The sequence below is a fragment of the Lynx canadensis genome, chromosome B2, assembly GCF_007474595.2.
Source record: "Lynx canadensis isolate LIC74 chromosome B2, mLynCan4.pri.v2, whole genome shotgun sequence".
In the NCBI taxonomy this organism is placed as follows: domain Eukaryota; kingdom Metazoa; phylum Chordata; class Mammalia; order Carnivora; family Felidae; genus Lynx; species Lynx canadensis.
Genome location: NC_044307.1, coordinates 109,930,335 through 109,946,248, shown reverse-complemented (window position 1 = coordinate 109,946,248; position 15,914 = coordinate 109,930,335). Strand labels below are relative to the sequence as shown.

At 35.9% G+C, this 15,914-nt stretch overlaps 1 protein-coding gene across 1 annotated transcript in view; it reads left to right on the top strand.

Moving 5' to 3' along the window:
* Window positions 1–15,914, top strand: part of TBC1D32 (TBC1 domain family member 32) — a 201,163-nt gene that overhangs the window by 13,549 nt on the left and 171,700 nt on the right. Inside the window, 1 exon segment of the mRNA XM_030316251.1 lies at window positions 6,028–6,205. Coding sequence (XP_030172111.1) covers window positions 6,028–6,205 — 178 coding nt within the window.

Genomic DNA, 15,914 nt, shown 5'->3' with positions numbered 1-15,914 from the left:
ACATGGAACTATGGAGGAAGAGGATGTTAGTTAGAATATACCAAACAGTTATCACAAATAGACACCAAAATGCAGTGGCTCAAAGAAAGCAATTTTTTTTTCCTCTTATATAACAGTTCAGAAGTACATGAATGCAGCAAAGGTAGGTGGTTTTTCTGAATGACTTTATCCAGCGACCCCAGGTTCTTTCTATTCTATTGTTCCATCATATCTGGGATAGGAGCTAGTCAACTTTTTCTGTAAAAGGCTGTATAATAAATATTTTAGGCTTTGCAAGCTGTTGTAGTAATAATACAACTGTAGACACTATGTAAATAAGAGTGTGTGTATGTTCTAATAAAACTTTACAAAAACAAGTGGTAGGTTAGTTTAGGTCCAGAATATGTATTTTACCAATCTCTGTTCTTGAATATTGCCTTCATCTGCATAGTTGGAGCAGCCACACTAACTCCACAACAGGATTTCAGCCTGGACAACAGGATTTCAGCCGAGAAAGGAGGGTAGAAAGCAAGATTCTTTATTTACTCACTTTCTACTGGCTAAAACATGGTCATGTGCCCAACTTACCTATAACAGAGACTGGGAAGTTTAATACCTAACTGATGACCATGTGCCCACAGTGAAAACTTTAAATACTACGTGGAAGAGGGGGAGGACGGATACTAGAGACAAACCCTTGAATAAGGGGTCATGCAGCATGGCTGGACAGTAGTCATGGAAAAACTAAAAAAAAGTACGTTAGTCACTTATGAGCTCAGTTTTTGTTAAATCAATTTTAACTCCATAAAACTTTAAGATGTCAGTGCTAGAAAATACCTTGGGAATTATTTGTTCTAAGGTCCTTAATTTACAGGCCCAGAGAGGCAAATTCAGTGATTTGCTTAGAGAGGTACAGTTGTTTGATATTGGAGGCCAGTGTAGAGCCTGTCTTTCTCTCACTTCCCTCTTAGGACCACTTTTTGGTATATGTTGCTCTGTAAGAATTCATATATATTTTTTTCTAGTTTTTTTTTTTTTCTAGTTACTTGTGTTATTGACTCCCTGCTAATCTATTATAGATTCCTTAGGGTAGGATTTGTGTGGTATATACATGTCTGACCTTCAGCCCTAATGCTCTCCATGTGTATTGTTCCTTGCTTGCCTGCCTTTCTGGTCTGACAGAGAATGAGAACCATATAGTTTCTGTTCGATTTGGTGTTTAAAAAACCATGCCTTTTCGGGTGCCTGGGTGGCTCACTTGATTAAGAGCCCAACTCTTGATTTCAGCTCAGGTCATGATCTCGTGGTTTGTGAGTTCGAGTCCTGATTCAGCCACTGAGCTGATAGTAAAGAGCCTGCTTGGGATTCTGTCTCTCTCTCACTCTGCTCCACTCCCATTCCCGAACATGCTCTCTCTCTCTCTCTCTTTCTCTTTCTCTGTTTCAAAATAAATAAACTTTAAAAAACAAAACCAAAAACAACCCCCTCCCCCCAAAGAAATGGCTTTTTGACTAAAAAGGTCGTGAGGCTCAAAGTTGGCCAGGTGAATGGAAACCTTAAATGGAAGCCAAATGGATACCAAAGACATTAAGGAAGCACTCTGGGTTCTTGAGAAGGGGGCAGCATGACAAAATGTCTAACTCTCAAAGTACAATTTAATATAGAGTAGTAACTGGGATGATATAAAGGCATTAGGGAGGCACTCTGGGTTCTTGAGTAGTGGGTAGCATGACAAAATGCCTAACTCTTACTCAAAGTGCAATTTAATACAGAGCAGTCACTGAGATGAAAGATGGTTTAGGGTTTCCTTCTCATATGTAAGCTCAGCTACTTGGATATTCCACATTTTAGTGTTTCAGTCCTTGGCATATGATTGACAATTTGAAGGTCTGTTTTTTTTCTTTACCCCTAGCATGAAATGTGACACAACAGAAGACTTTAGGGCTATGAAGGGCAGCATGGACAAAGAGTTTTCTGGTTTTCCTTTTAAAAAAATTTTTTTTAAGTTTTATTTATTTAAGTAATCTCTACACCAATGTGGGGCCCATCCCCAAGATTAAGAGTTGGATGCTCTTCTGACTGGGCCAGCCAGGTACCCCTTCTAGTTTCTCCGTAATTCATACTTGTTGTAGCTCTGTTCTTTAGCTTTTAATTCTTAGGGTAACTGTATTAGGTAATGTTAAAAATTGCCTTCTGAAGCTAGATGGCAATGATTTTTTTTTATTGTAATAAAAATTTTATGGAATTTTTATACATAGTAAAATCTTTTAAATTTGGATCCCACAAATTTATTTTTGGTAACGCTTTGGACATATCACATTTGCTTTGTTAATTCTTGTCTCTGGGCTTGGTTGTATGTGATGTGTCTAGGAGCTGTTGGCAATCTGGTTTCTCTCCATGCTGGGCCTTACTTCCTATTGCAGTTTGAAGGCAGATATGGAAGCTTAGAATGTGGCTCATCTTTCCAGTATTACAAAAACTGTATTACGTACTTGAGCTTATGTTACCTATTGTATTTTAAAGCATTAAATACGATTTATTTTTAAATAGTTAAACTCTTTATGACATTGGACAGGACCTCTTTCTCTTTGTGACAACTGATTATATTATCTAAACAAATCTGTTATTGAACAAAGCAACAGTGTATGCCTATCAATAAATTAATAAAGTTCAAAGCACTAAGATATATTAAGTAAAAGCCATTCAGATCAAGATTTCCTAATTCTTGATTTGCAGAAAAAACAAACACTAGAGTCATCTTCATTTTTGGATAATATAATTTCTAATAATCTATTTCTGTTAGTACTATAAAACTTATTCTAAAAGGAGTATTAAAATATTTTATTAGAGAATGAAAGAATTTTCATATTAAAAGCAAAGTTTTATATGGGACTATTAGGAAATTATTTTTTTATCTCTGGGTAAGTCATTTAATTTTCTTGTGTTTTAGTTCATCCATGTGTAAAAATTAAAACAATAATTATTACCTCATAAAGATGTTAAATATCTTAATGAATGTTTGTCTTCTGCTTTGTGAACCATAGATGAAAGATTTTCAGTTGTGCAGAGTATATTTTCTTCTTTCTCTTTTTCTTCTTTTCTTTCTTTCTTCTCTTCTTCTTCATTCCTTCTTCTTCTCTCCTCTCCTTCCCTTCCTTCCTTCCTTCCTTCTTTCTTTTTTTCTTTCTTGTGTATGTGTGTGTGTGAGAGATTCTTCAGAAATTACCTAGGACTAATGATAGTCAACAGTACTTTTATTAACAGCATTTTTACTGTACTAATTACAGATTATTTTCTTAAACATTTTGATATTTATTATTTTTATTGAGAGAGAGCACAAACGGGAGAGAGAGAGAGAGAGAGAGAGAGAGAGAGAGAGAATATTAAGCATGGCTCCATGCTTAGTGCAGAGCCCTACGCAGGGCTCAGTCCTACGACCCTGGGATCATGATCTGAGCTGAAAAACCAAGAGTCAGACAGTCAACCAACTGAGCCACCCAGGTGCCCCCGATATTTATTTTTTAAATAGAGTTTTACAGAATAAAGAATTCATTTGTAGGGTCTATCATCGGTTCCTCATATATGTAAGAACTACTCACCATGTAAAATTTGCAGGGTTAATTGATGTGGTTTTTATTCATTACCTCTTAGAACTTTTCCTTATTTGACTTCTTGGAGTATTGAATGAGGCTTCTTAATAGTGTTCATAGTCCCATCCTGTGTTTGTTTTTCTTTGGCTTTTTCAAAACGGCAGTGGCTACTATTTAAGTATATAGTTCATTTGATATTTAGGGTCTGGCTCTCTAGCTTTTTTGTTTGTTTTTTGATGTTTAAATTTTAAGAATTATTATTCTTGGGGATGCCTGGCTGGCTCAGTTGGTAGAGCATGTGATTCTAGTTCTTGGTTGTGAGTTTGAGCCCCATGTGGTGGAGAGATTACTTAAAATTTTAAAAAGAATAAAAAGAATTATTCTTATTTTTTTCTCTGGACAGTTTGCTGATACTTCTTGCAGAAGAATTCATGTTGGTATTTTCAAACAGGTCTGGAGGAAACATGTCTAAAATGAAACTGAAAGATTTTCTGTGGGTTTTACTTACTTACCCTTAATCTTACCTTATACATCATTGAGATTTTACTTTTATATGTCTTCATTAAATTACCATATTGTAATTTTTAAGGGGACAGGACTTCTCTTGTTTACATGGCTATACCTAACTGCAAAGGAGTCTGGAGACTGTAGTTTAGACTTGTGTCCAGCTATAATCCACTTACTGTGGAAGAAGAGAGCAGGTTTTGATGGATAGGTCTTGATTGCTCCCAGGGCATTGTTATGTTTCCCTATTTCTTGCTGCTGAGAATGTGTAGAGGAGAAAGCTGGAGCCTCTTCTCTGTTATCCTATAGCTACTTTGCCAATTAGTCTAATGAGTGTCTTAGGATTCTTTCTTGCTCTTTGTATCCTCTTACCTCAAACTTGGATCTTCTCTGGACTCTTTCTTACCTCTGTAACAGTTCTCTTCTGTACATGTTTTCTTCCTATATTGTTTCTAATTATTACCATCTAATTTAATATTTTTGTGTTTTCTCAGTTTCTGGTGCTTTGAAAATCTATACATCTATAACTATGTATTATATTAAATTTGCTTCTAGTTATATATTACATAAATTATGTTGCTAAATTAAATGTATGAGAATATATTTTATGTATAGAATTATGTATGTTTAATAATATGTAATTTGTATCATATAATTTAAATAGATCGTAAAACTCCTTTAAATTTTAAAATCTTAGTCTTCTATCCAAATCCCCCAGCATGGTTTTATCCTTTAATATGAGAATAACTCACCTATTCTTTCTTTGATTTGTGGAGTTACAATGACCCATATACCAGAAATATAAAGAAAGAGGAAGTTTCTGTGCCTATTTTCCTCAAGTATTTTCATTATTAAATGATAAATGAGAAATATATGTATCATACTTTATATTTACAAAGAACTTTCAGATACATACTCTTATGTTTTGCTACAGCTAAGTGAAATAGGTCAGCTAGATTGTATTCTTTTTGTCACATTTTATAACTGAGGAAAATGAAACTTACCTGGGATGACAAATCTGGTATGTAAAGTCATCAGGATTGTAATCCAGGTTTTCTGATTCCAAATTTAGTATTGTATTCACTATGTTTACTTAAATATTTATGGCTTTTTTGTTTTAAATGTAGAAATTTCAATGGTCCAGGTCACATATGCCTCATTTGTAAAATAAAGGGTTAGATTAGATTTTTTTTTTTTTATAGTTTCATCTAGCTCTAAAATTCTATTTCTAGGGTTTTGGGCATCTCAATCTAATATTAATGTGGATGCTTGAGAGTTTGCACTTAATAAGTAGAAAAATTTATTTATAAGTTCTTTCTGAGATTTTCAGACCCATGGAGCTAAAAGGGATTTAGAAGCCATCCATTTCAAACTCTTACCTATTTCAGGAATCCCTTTTTTAACATTACTGACAGTGGGTTTTTTAGTCTCTGTTTTGAAGGACCCACTGGTAGCTTAACTCTTATTTAGGTCTCAATGGTGGCTATAGGTGCCTATAGATATAAAGTATAGGCAGGGAAAAGGGAAGGAAAGAAAATAGAGGAAGGGAGGAAAATAGAGAAAGAGGTAGAAATAAAACAAGGAATAAAAGTGACATGTAAAATAGACTGTTTTGATAGTATGATAATAACAGTTGACTGTTGCTAATTACTGGTATCCATACCATTGGAACATCTTGCCTTAGATTCTGTTTATTTTACTACCTTGGTCCATGTAATCAGATGAAGAAACCTGGGGACTAACACATGTTTTATATTTCCTATTAATTTTTATTTCTGTTGTATGAATTGTTGTGCCATTTGTTCCTTAAGAAAAACTGACTTGCATTTTTTTCTTTAAAATTGTGCTTTTAAAGGGACTTTACAGAAAAAATAATAAGATAGTTTAATTGAGCTGAGTGTTTTATATTTGTGCTAATAGTCTTTTTCTTACCAAGACTGCTTTGAATTTAAAGATACAAAGAAATGATGCATTCCCTGAAGAACATCATGATGGTAGTGGTGGAATCTATGATTAACAAGTTTGAAGAAGATGAGGTACGGAGTCAAGAAAGTCAGAAAAAAATCCAGAAGGAGAAGAGCAACAGTTACTGCACAGACAATTGCTCTGATAGTGATTCATCTTTCAATCAGGTGTGTTGTTTTGTTTTGCATTTATGTCTTGAAATGATTATTTATTTATTTATTTATTTAATGTTTATTTTTGAGAGAGACAGAGACAGAATGCGAGTGGGTTAGGGACAGAGAGAGGGAGACACAGAATTCGAAGTGGGCTCCAGGCTCCGAGCTATCAGCACAGAGCCCGATGCGGGGCTCGAACTCATGAGCTGTGAGATCATGACCTGAGCCGAAGTCGGACGCTCAACCGACTGAGCCACCCAGGTGCCCCTTGAAATGATATTTAATAATCAGTAGCTTCAGTACATTTTTTGTTAGCTAGATTTTTTTCTGCTTTCCAGTTTTAAGATTTATCTAATCTTAAATAATTAATCTTAAAAATCTTAAAAATCTTAAAAATATATTTATCTAACCTTAAAGATTCAGTACATGAAATAACATCTTCTAGAATTATATGTTCAGTGATTGATTACATTATATCTAAGACAAATCTTAATGAGGTATGGAAATAAACTAATTGATTTTGGATTAAAAAAATAACACTTGAAAGATCTGCTTAAGATTTAAACAAAACATCTTATTCCCAATTGATTTTTATTAATCAAAGTTTAACTACATTATAGATAAGATATAGAGATAAAACATTTCCCTTATCTTCTGAGATGAAAGTTGCTCTAAATTGTTAGTTTTAAAACATGAGCTTCTTTTTGGCATCAAGAGATTTGAGGTTTTACATTTTCTCTTTCCAGGTTATTGGAATCCTTGTCACTTGGCTAGAGCAAAGCTAGCAGAAAGGCCACTGGTTAGACTAGACCTAATAGAAGACAAAGGAAACTAGTTAGAATAAAGCTTTATGCATGTACCATGAACTTCCCCACAAAAACTTTCAGGGCAGATAGAGTCGGTCTGACCTTTCTGTGAATCCTACCTGATATTTCTAATGAAACATTTTCACCTAATTAGTGCTAATGTTGGGATATAGCTATAACAGATCCTAATAACTATATGCCAAAAAGGGATTTGGGGAGTTGGGGTGAAATGTGAGAAAGTATGTATATTGGTCACAGTTGAGACTGCACTTATGAAGGAAAAATGTTTGGAAGTAGTTAAGGCAGAACTTAAAAGTTGCTCTGCTAAGGAGAGATTGTGCTAAGTTTTGAATTTTACAAGTCAAGTTTGTTTTCTTTATTTTTAAAGATTTTCAATTAATTAATTAGTTTTTTAAGTTTATTTACTTATTTTTGAGACAGAGAGAGCACAAGTTGGGGAGAGGCAGAGAGAGAGGGGGACACAGAATTCGAAGCAGGCCCCAGGCTCTGACCTATCAGCGCACCACAGCCTGATGCACAAGGCTCAAACCCATGAACTGTGAGGTCATGACCTGAGCCAATGTCGGACGTTTAATGGACTGAGCCACCCAGGTGCCCCTCAAGTTTGTTTTCTTGATATGATGGAGGAAATGGCAAAGATTATGAATTTTCTTCACATTGTAGCCCTTAATATTTCCTTGTTGACAGACTCTTTGGAAGAAACTGGGTTATAGGGATTTTAGTTTTGTTTTATTTCAGTAGGTTTATGGAACTGCTTCTTCAGATCAAGGACTTTCTGGAATTAAAAAGTATAGGAAAACCCAACTTTAGGACTCTGGGGGCTCACAGGATCATACTTTCTTACTGATTTGATGAACCGTCTGTTTACATTGGAATTGAACAATGAAAGAAAAATAAAATGGAATATCTTTAATTTGTTCTAAGAAGTCCAGGTGTTCAGACTAAATTATTTCCAGTCCTAGAATCGTAGGTTTTTGAAGAAATTCAAAGCTTTGGTAGAAATGGGGTCATACTTTCTAAAGATATTCTTGTTTTTTATTTTGTTCAGGTTTTATTCTTGGGAACAAATCAGACTTTAAGTTTATATGGCTTCTTTTGGGATGTCCACAGGGTATAACTGCATTTTCAAGTGTTTGCCCCATGAGTATGACTTTATTTCAGAAAGCTCTAATTGAGTTGAAAGTGAACTGTGTCCACCAACAAGGCATGGGATCCCTGGACTTTTGGAAAAAAGATATGAATGCCACAACTACCTGGACAGCTCTTGTAGTTTGGCAGAACTCTAGGAGATGTGTGGGTATGCTTTTGCTTAGTGAAAGGAGACTCTTACGTGTAAATTACTAAAGAGAGGCTGAATTAATATGTTCAGGGTTGAAAAGGTGTCCGAATATATATCAGTCATTCATTCCAGTAAATACTGATGTTGGTAATAATGCTTTCCAAATTGATAAATTATTTGATCTGGACTTAGAAAAATCTGAATTGTTCTGTGAATAACATTGAGTAAACAATTCTGATGCTGCTGTTGGTTTTTTGTTTTTTCATTTGATAATTTCATTTTATTTTTTTTTTTAACTTACATCCAAATTAGTTAACATATAGTGCAACAATGATTTCAGGAGTAGATTCCTTAGTGCCCCTTACCCATTTAGCCCATCCCCCCTCCCACATCCCCTCCAGTAACCCTCAGTTTGTTCTCCATATTTATAAGTCTCTTCTGTTTTGTCCCCCTCCCTGTTTTTATATTATTTTTGTTTCCCTTGCCTTATGGTCATCTGTTTTGTCTCTTAAAGTTTTCATGTGAGTGAAGTCATATGATATTTGTCTTTCTCTGACTAATTTCACTTAGCATAATACCCTCCAGTTCCATCCACGTAGTTGCAAATGTCAAGATTTCATTCTTTTTGATTGCTGAGTAATACTCCATTGTGTGTGTGTGTGTGTGTGTGTGTGTGTGTGTGTGTGTGTGTATGGTATATATATATATATATATATACCACATCTTTTTATCCATTCACCCATCGATGGACATTTGGGCTCTTTGCATACTTTGGCTATTGTTGATTTGTTGATAGTGCTGCTATAAACATGGGGGTGCATGTGTCCCTTTGAAACAGCACACCTGTATCCCTCGGATAGATGCTTAGTAGTGCAATTGCTGGGTCGTAGGGTAGTTCTATTTTTAGTTTTTTGAGGAACCTCTGTACTGTTTTCCAGAGTGGCTGCACTAGCTTGCATTCCCATGCTGTTTTGATACTAGTAGAAAATTTCTAGTTTGCGAACAGAGTAGGCTTTATTTCATTGTTATTATTTTTAAAATTGCAGCCTGGTTATATATGGATTTCTGACCTATTGAAAATCTTTGGACATGGTTGGCCTTGGACACTATTAATGTATGTTTGAGAATATTAAAAAACAGAGAGATTGGTTTTTATTATAATTTTGAACAGAGCACTGAAAAGATTTGGTATTGTGATTAAACCTTGAAAAAAGTAAGGTAATGAAAACCTTGAAAGAAGCAAGGTAATGTTGGAAAGATAGAAATAATAATACTAGCTGTCTGTTATTGAGATTTCTGCCATATATTGGTCCCTGTACTTGACTTTGTCTTTACTATAGGTGTTACTAGTCAACTTTACAGGAAAAAAAGGCAAGGTTATAGGTAAGTAATTTGCCCAAACTCATATTGCTAGTTAGGAGTGAACTGTGAATTTAAGCCTGGTTTCTCACCCTCTAAAGTCTTTGTTCCATGCTTATACTACCTAGAGACTGCTTGAGTTCAAATCTTGGTTCCACCACTTACTAGCTGTGTGACCCTGGACAAATGTCTTAACTTCCCTGTGCCATAGTGTTTCTCATTTGTAAAATGGGAACGATAATACCACTTAACCTCATATGGTTGTTGAGACTTAACAGAGTTAATGTGTATCAAGTCCTTAGAACTGTTGCTGCTGCTCTATATATGTTAGCTTTCATGTCTTAAAGGATGTGCTGAAGTGGATGCCATTCAGAGACATACTAAAATAGACAGTGTCTCAGCTGTGGTCCTATATGGTTTCTAACTGAGCTTTTCTGGGTCATTTTCTACAGCTGGGAAGGAAGAGGATTACCTCTAATATACATTAAGCTTTTAAAAGTCATGTCCTTTTCTATTGCAGTTGTTTTGTTTTCTTCTTTCTTAACCATATTCAGTGTGGTACAGCACAGGCATTTTGCTGTTTTATAGTGTGCAAACTATTTAATTATGTTCCAAAGGAACCCCAAGGTGTACACTGTGTGGAGGAGGTGAGTTTAGGATAGGATTAACCTGTTGCCCTTGCATAATGTGAACCTATTTAAGGCATTTACTGTTTATTTGCTTTCAAGACAGGCTATGTTTGAAACCCATCCTTGGTATCTATGGTAGGCATTTTAAAGGATCCCTTGAAGATATCCATGTCTGAATCCCCCAAACCTGGGAATATATTAGCTTACATGGCCCAAGGGTCTTTGTTAATGTGATTAAATTAAGGATCTTCAGCTGGGAAGACTATCCTCATCAAGGAGAGTCAAATATAATCAATCACAGCCATCTGTATAGGAGAGCCTCAGGAGGGTCAGAGTCAGGGAAGGTACTGTGTGGGTTGAAATAGATGCTGGAGTGAGGCGGTTGTTGGCTTTGAGGATAGAAGGAAGCCTATGAGCTAAGGAAAACTGCAGGCAATCTTTAGAGGCTGGAAAAGGTAAGGAAATGAATTCTGCCCCAGAGCCTCCAGAAGCAACACAACCCTGCTGATGTGTTTTAGATTTGTGACCTCCAGAACTGTAAGGTAATAAATGCATTGTTCTTTTGAGTCCCTAAGATTATGGTAATTTTTAAAGCGGCAATAGGAAACTACTGTATTAGGGCCTCTATCCCTGCTAGTTCACCTGTCTTCACCTCTCACACAAAGGCCAGGGCTGGTCTTTCCTGTTTTTTAATTCATAGAAAAGGAGATACTATTCCTTCAACTTTGTGCTTGAACCACCTCCTGGGAACAGTCTGAACTCCATCTTGTGCTAGGCTTTGAATTTTTCCAGTAAGATTTTTTGTGTAGCTTTTACCCTTTATTGGGTGGATGGTCTCTCTTCTGTCTTTGAGAGTATTTGCTTTCAAGGACCCTAATGTATGTTTTATCCGGACTTCTCAAACCTTAGAGTGTTTTGAGTTCAACCAATTTTCTGGCCTCTCCTAAAGTCTTCAAAGCTTTTACAGTGCTCTTTTTGGTGAGGAATTCTGCTTTTGAGGATTTCATGCTACGGAGTCTTGTAAGACTCCTCTTTTTCAGCAACATCAGCCAGAGAACAGGAGGAAATACACAGCCCAAACTGTACTTTACAAGTTCTTCCATCTCTAGTTACCCTCAATTCATAAGATTTTGATTATTCTTGTTTTATAAGCAGAAAAAGATAGGAGCCTAAAGTCTTAAAAGCAGAAATGAAAGGGAAAGGTAGCTGAAACTAGAGAACAGGAAGATGGTAGCATTGATAATGCAGCTGCTTCATTTTAGGCTGGAGGCAGGTGGATTGCTGGGGAGGTTTGGGTAGGTGCAGGTGTGACCTTGCTTGCTTGGCTAATAGTCATCTCTTGAGACAGTCTGACACCAGAAAAACTAATTTCTTTGATTAGCAGTGCTAAGTATCTTCTTGATGAATATCTAAAGTTTCTTTATACTTTAAAATATTAATAGATTTTTGTTATTACCTCTCAATGGCAGCACTTTTAAAGTGAAAGCTGGTTTTGTTAAACCATAAGACAGGAAATTAAGGAACATTTTTCATTTGAAAATGTTTTTAAAGCATTGCTTTTGTTTTGAATTAGTAACTTTGTTCCGTATTTAAGGCATAATGAAAGGCAGGCTCATAATTTAAAAAGTTTTAGAAGCACTAAAATTTGAAAAAGCTATTCTACAGGAAACTAAGTCATTCTGAATCTTGGAGACAAACCAGTCTGAAATAAAGTTTTGCTCTGCCATCGATGAATTGTGGACCTTGGCTTCTTCTCTTGGTGCCTCGGTTTTCTTATCTGTTACAGTGGAGATAGTAATAGAACCTACCTTATAGGTTGCTTTATGGACTTAATGTATGTAAAGCATTTTCAACACAACCTGGCATAAGAACTAAATGTTTTCTGTTGTCCTATTTATCATCATTGGGTGATTTTTAAAATTTAAAATAGAGAAATTGTGCATTTAGACATATTAAAGCCTGAAATATCATTAGGTTTGATAGTTATATATTTCTTATTTCCAATAGTTATATTGTTCAGACCACAGTAATGTTGTCTGTCTTTGCTTGTATTTTAATGGTTTATACAGTTTACAAGCCAAACATTTGGAGACTTCTAGGGTACGTTAATTTTGAGGGTAGTTTGATTTTATTTAAGTGTAGTCATTGAATAATGTGAATATTCTTTAGTATATGTTGTAATTAATTATAACTGTTACCAAAAAAATTACAGAATGATTAATTTTTGCAATCTTTAGTAAATTTCAATTGAAAGAAATCTATCCCAATCTTACCTTTAATTAGGATCTATATGATTATACAGAGGACTAAGTCTTAGATTATCAATCTTATTTCTTGCTCTTTCTCCTTAGAATGTGCTAGAAATGATTTGTGTAGCTTATGCTTTAACATATGTAAATATGTTGGGGAAGAAACTTCCTATAGGAAGTACCTATATTGATATTGCCAACAGATATGTTGCTCTACAAATCAAGTGGGCCGATACTAGTCACCCCAGGAATTTTCAATCTAAAAAATATCTAGAACAGCTGAAAAATCTTAACAAATTGGTATTAAATGGGACACACTATCTACTTTGCTCTAGTTAACAAAGTTATTAGTTGGTTGCTATCACAATTGATGTTCATTCACTGATGCACAATAACACACAGCTACCTTAAAAACACAAAAGGATAACCTTCAAGGCAAATATTAGGCTCATTCTGATGTCCGGTGTAAAAAAAGTTTTCATTGCTTAAATAACATTTTTAAAGAGTAGTATATACTATGTTTTTTTTCTTTTTTTCCAAAAATTTTTAAATGTTTATTTTTGAGAGAGACAGAGACAGAGTGCAAGCAGGGAAGGACAGAGAGAGAGAGGGAGACACAGATCTGGAGCAGGTTCCAGGCTCTGAGCTGTCAGCACAGAGCCGGACTTGGGGCTTGAACCCACAAACTGCGAGATCATGACCTGAGCTGAAGTTGGACGCTTAACTGACTGAGCCACCTAGGTGCCCCAGTATGTACTATATTTAAGATAATTAACAGAATTCATAATTAAGTGATAAAGGGGTAGTAAATAGATTGATGAGGCAGCTCCAATCAAATAACTATTAAAGGCTATGCTTTTTTTTCTTTTTTAAAAAAGATTTTGTTTGTTTTATTTCTTTTAAATTTATTTATTTTGAGAAAGAAAGGGGAGGGGGGAGAGAATGAGTGGGAGAGGGTGGGAGAGGGGAGAGAAATGATCCTAAGCAGGCTTCGAGCTGTTAGTACTGAGCCCGACTTAGGGCTCAAACTCATGAATCATGAGATCATGACCTGTGCTGAATCAAAGAGCCAGATGCTTAACCAGTTAAGCCACCCAGGTGCCCCAAGATTTTATTATTTTTAAGCAATCTCTACACTCAGTGCGGGGCTTGAACCCACAACCCCAAGATCGAGAGTTGCACACTCCACCCTTTGAGTCAGCCAGGTGCCCCAAGTCTGTGCTTTTTAAATTTGTATTATCACCTGGGAGAAAAGGCAAGTATGGTAGAATTGAGGGACTTCAGCCCAACAAATATGTATTGAGCATATACTTTGTGTAATATTTTGTAATAGGCACTGTAAAAGTGAAAAGATTAATTATACACACATTATGTCTTCAAGGAGCTTACTTGAGATGAAGAGGATATGTACACAAATAACAGAGTTGTAAGGTAGAAATAATGTGTCTTAGGAAATCTAAAGAAGAATCCTTGTAACTAAGAAAATCAGAGCAATAGAGGAAAGTATGTTAGACAAGGGAATGGACAAAAGCTCTCAATCAACAAAGAATGGCATATTGGGGAACCTGTAGTTTATGTGAAGAGTTTGAACAAAGAGTTTGTGAGGGGTAAATGGAAAGGGTAGGTTAAGGCCAAATTATGGAGCAAGGATTAGATCTTAATTATTGCTCCTAGCTATAAAATTCAAGTGCCTGGTACATAATAGGTATCTGAAACATAGTAGATGCCAAATAAATATTTAAGGAATAAATGAATGCATTCAAAGGATAAACTGGATTGTTTTGCAAGTAAAAGGAAATCATTTTAAGTTTCTGAACAGAAAAATGTGTTCGGGAGATTTACTTGAGTTATGTGCAGAAGGGCATGAGTGGGTAAGAAAGCTGAAGAAGGCCTGAACTGAGGAGGCTTTGTAGGAATAAATAGTGACTGATGTGAGAATTACAGACATAGGATCATTAAACTTGGGCAGGAGGGTAGTGCAGAGTGGGTTTTGGGCAGGAGGGTAGTGCAGAGTGGGTATAGAGTCAAAAGTCTAGCTATGATTTCAAGCCAAAGTGGCTACAAGACCATGGGGTGTCACAAACCACGCCTGGGATTAGAAAGGAGGTTGAGGTGTGGAGAAGAATATGGAAGTTCACTTTTATTTATTTTTAAAGATTTTGAATTTCAAGTACCAGTAAGGTATCTCAATGGCGTAACAAGTGTTGAAAATGCAGGATTCAAGAAAAGTTGGGGATAACACAGTATGAGTCATCTCTGTTTAATTCCTATGGAAGCCACCTAAAATAGGCGAGACCCTAAGAAACACAGTTTCAGAGGGTCAGGAGAAACCAAAAGGTGGGTCATACAAGAAGGTGCCAAACCACAATGCACTGGGTAGGAACTTGCGGGGGTGGGGGTGGGGTGAATTTCAAGGTGGAAGTGATGGTAACTAGCTATAATGGAGGCTAGAGGGAATTTAAGGAGGGGGGTGAATTTCAAGGTGGAAGTGATGGTAATTAGCTGCAATGAAGGCTAGAGGGAAGTCTGTCATGAGGGCTAAGAAAAGATCTTTTAATTTGGCTAACTCACCACAGAATAATATTGGGGGAAAGAGGAGGTAATTTGAGGGATCATCATGTTGATTAGCCTTAATCATTTTGTTAAATAAAAGGCAACACCATTTTCAGAGAGTAAGGGTTGCTTGTTTGGAGTATTGCACAGAAGATTAGAAACAAAGGCTTTGTCATGGAGAGCATTTAAGTAAATGAATTTTGTTAAGGTCTATGTAATTACCCTTTTTGACTGCTACTTTGACATAATATTGGTTGCTTCCCCAAATATGAACTCACTGTAGTTGAGAATGTTCAAAAAATGTCTGGCTCCCCATTTATCAGGGTTGTTGTAGAGCATGCCTCTATATTGAAAAAGAGACTAGATTAGAATGGGAATCTATGGAAATCAATGAAATATATCTTTAGATTTTTTGATCTTGAATAGGTAGTTGGTAGGTAGAGTCAGTTATTTTATATTTTTTCATAGAAAATTTCCTGAGAGGGGCGCCTGGGGGACTCCGTGGTTAAGCATCTGACTTCGGTCACGATCTCACAGTTCGTGTGTTCGAGCCCTGCATCAGGTTCTGTGTGGACAGCTCAGGGCCTGGGGCCTGCTTTGGATTCTGTGTCTCCCACTCTCTCTGCCCCTTCCCTGCTTGTGCTCTGTCTCTCAAAAATAAATAAACATTAAAAATTTTTCCAAAAAAATTTCTTGAGAAACAGGAAATTTACTTTGCAGTTAAAAATTTTATAACAATAAAGCAAAAGACTTTACAATTTTCCCATTTAATTCTTACAGTGATGCTGGGAGGTAGATGTGAAAAATGAGGATGGGGTTAAAGAC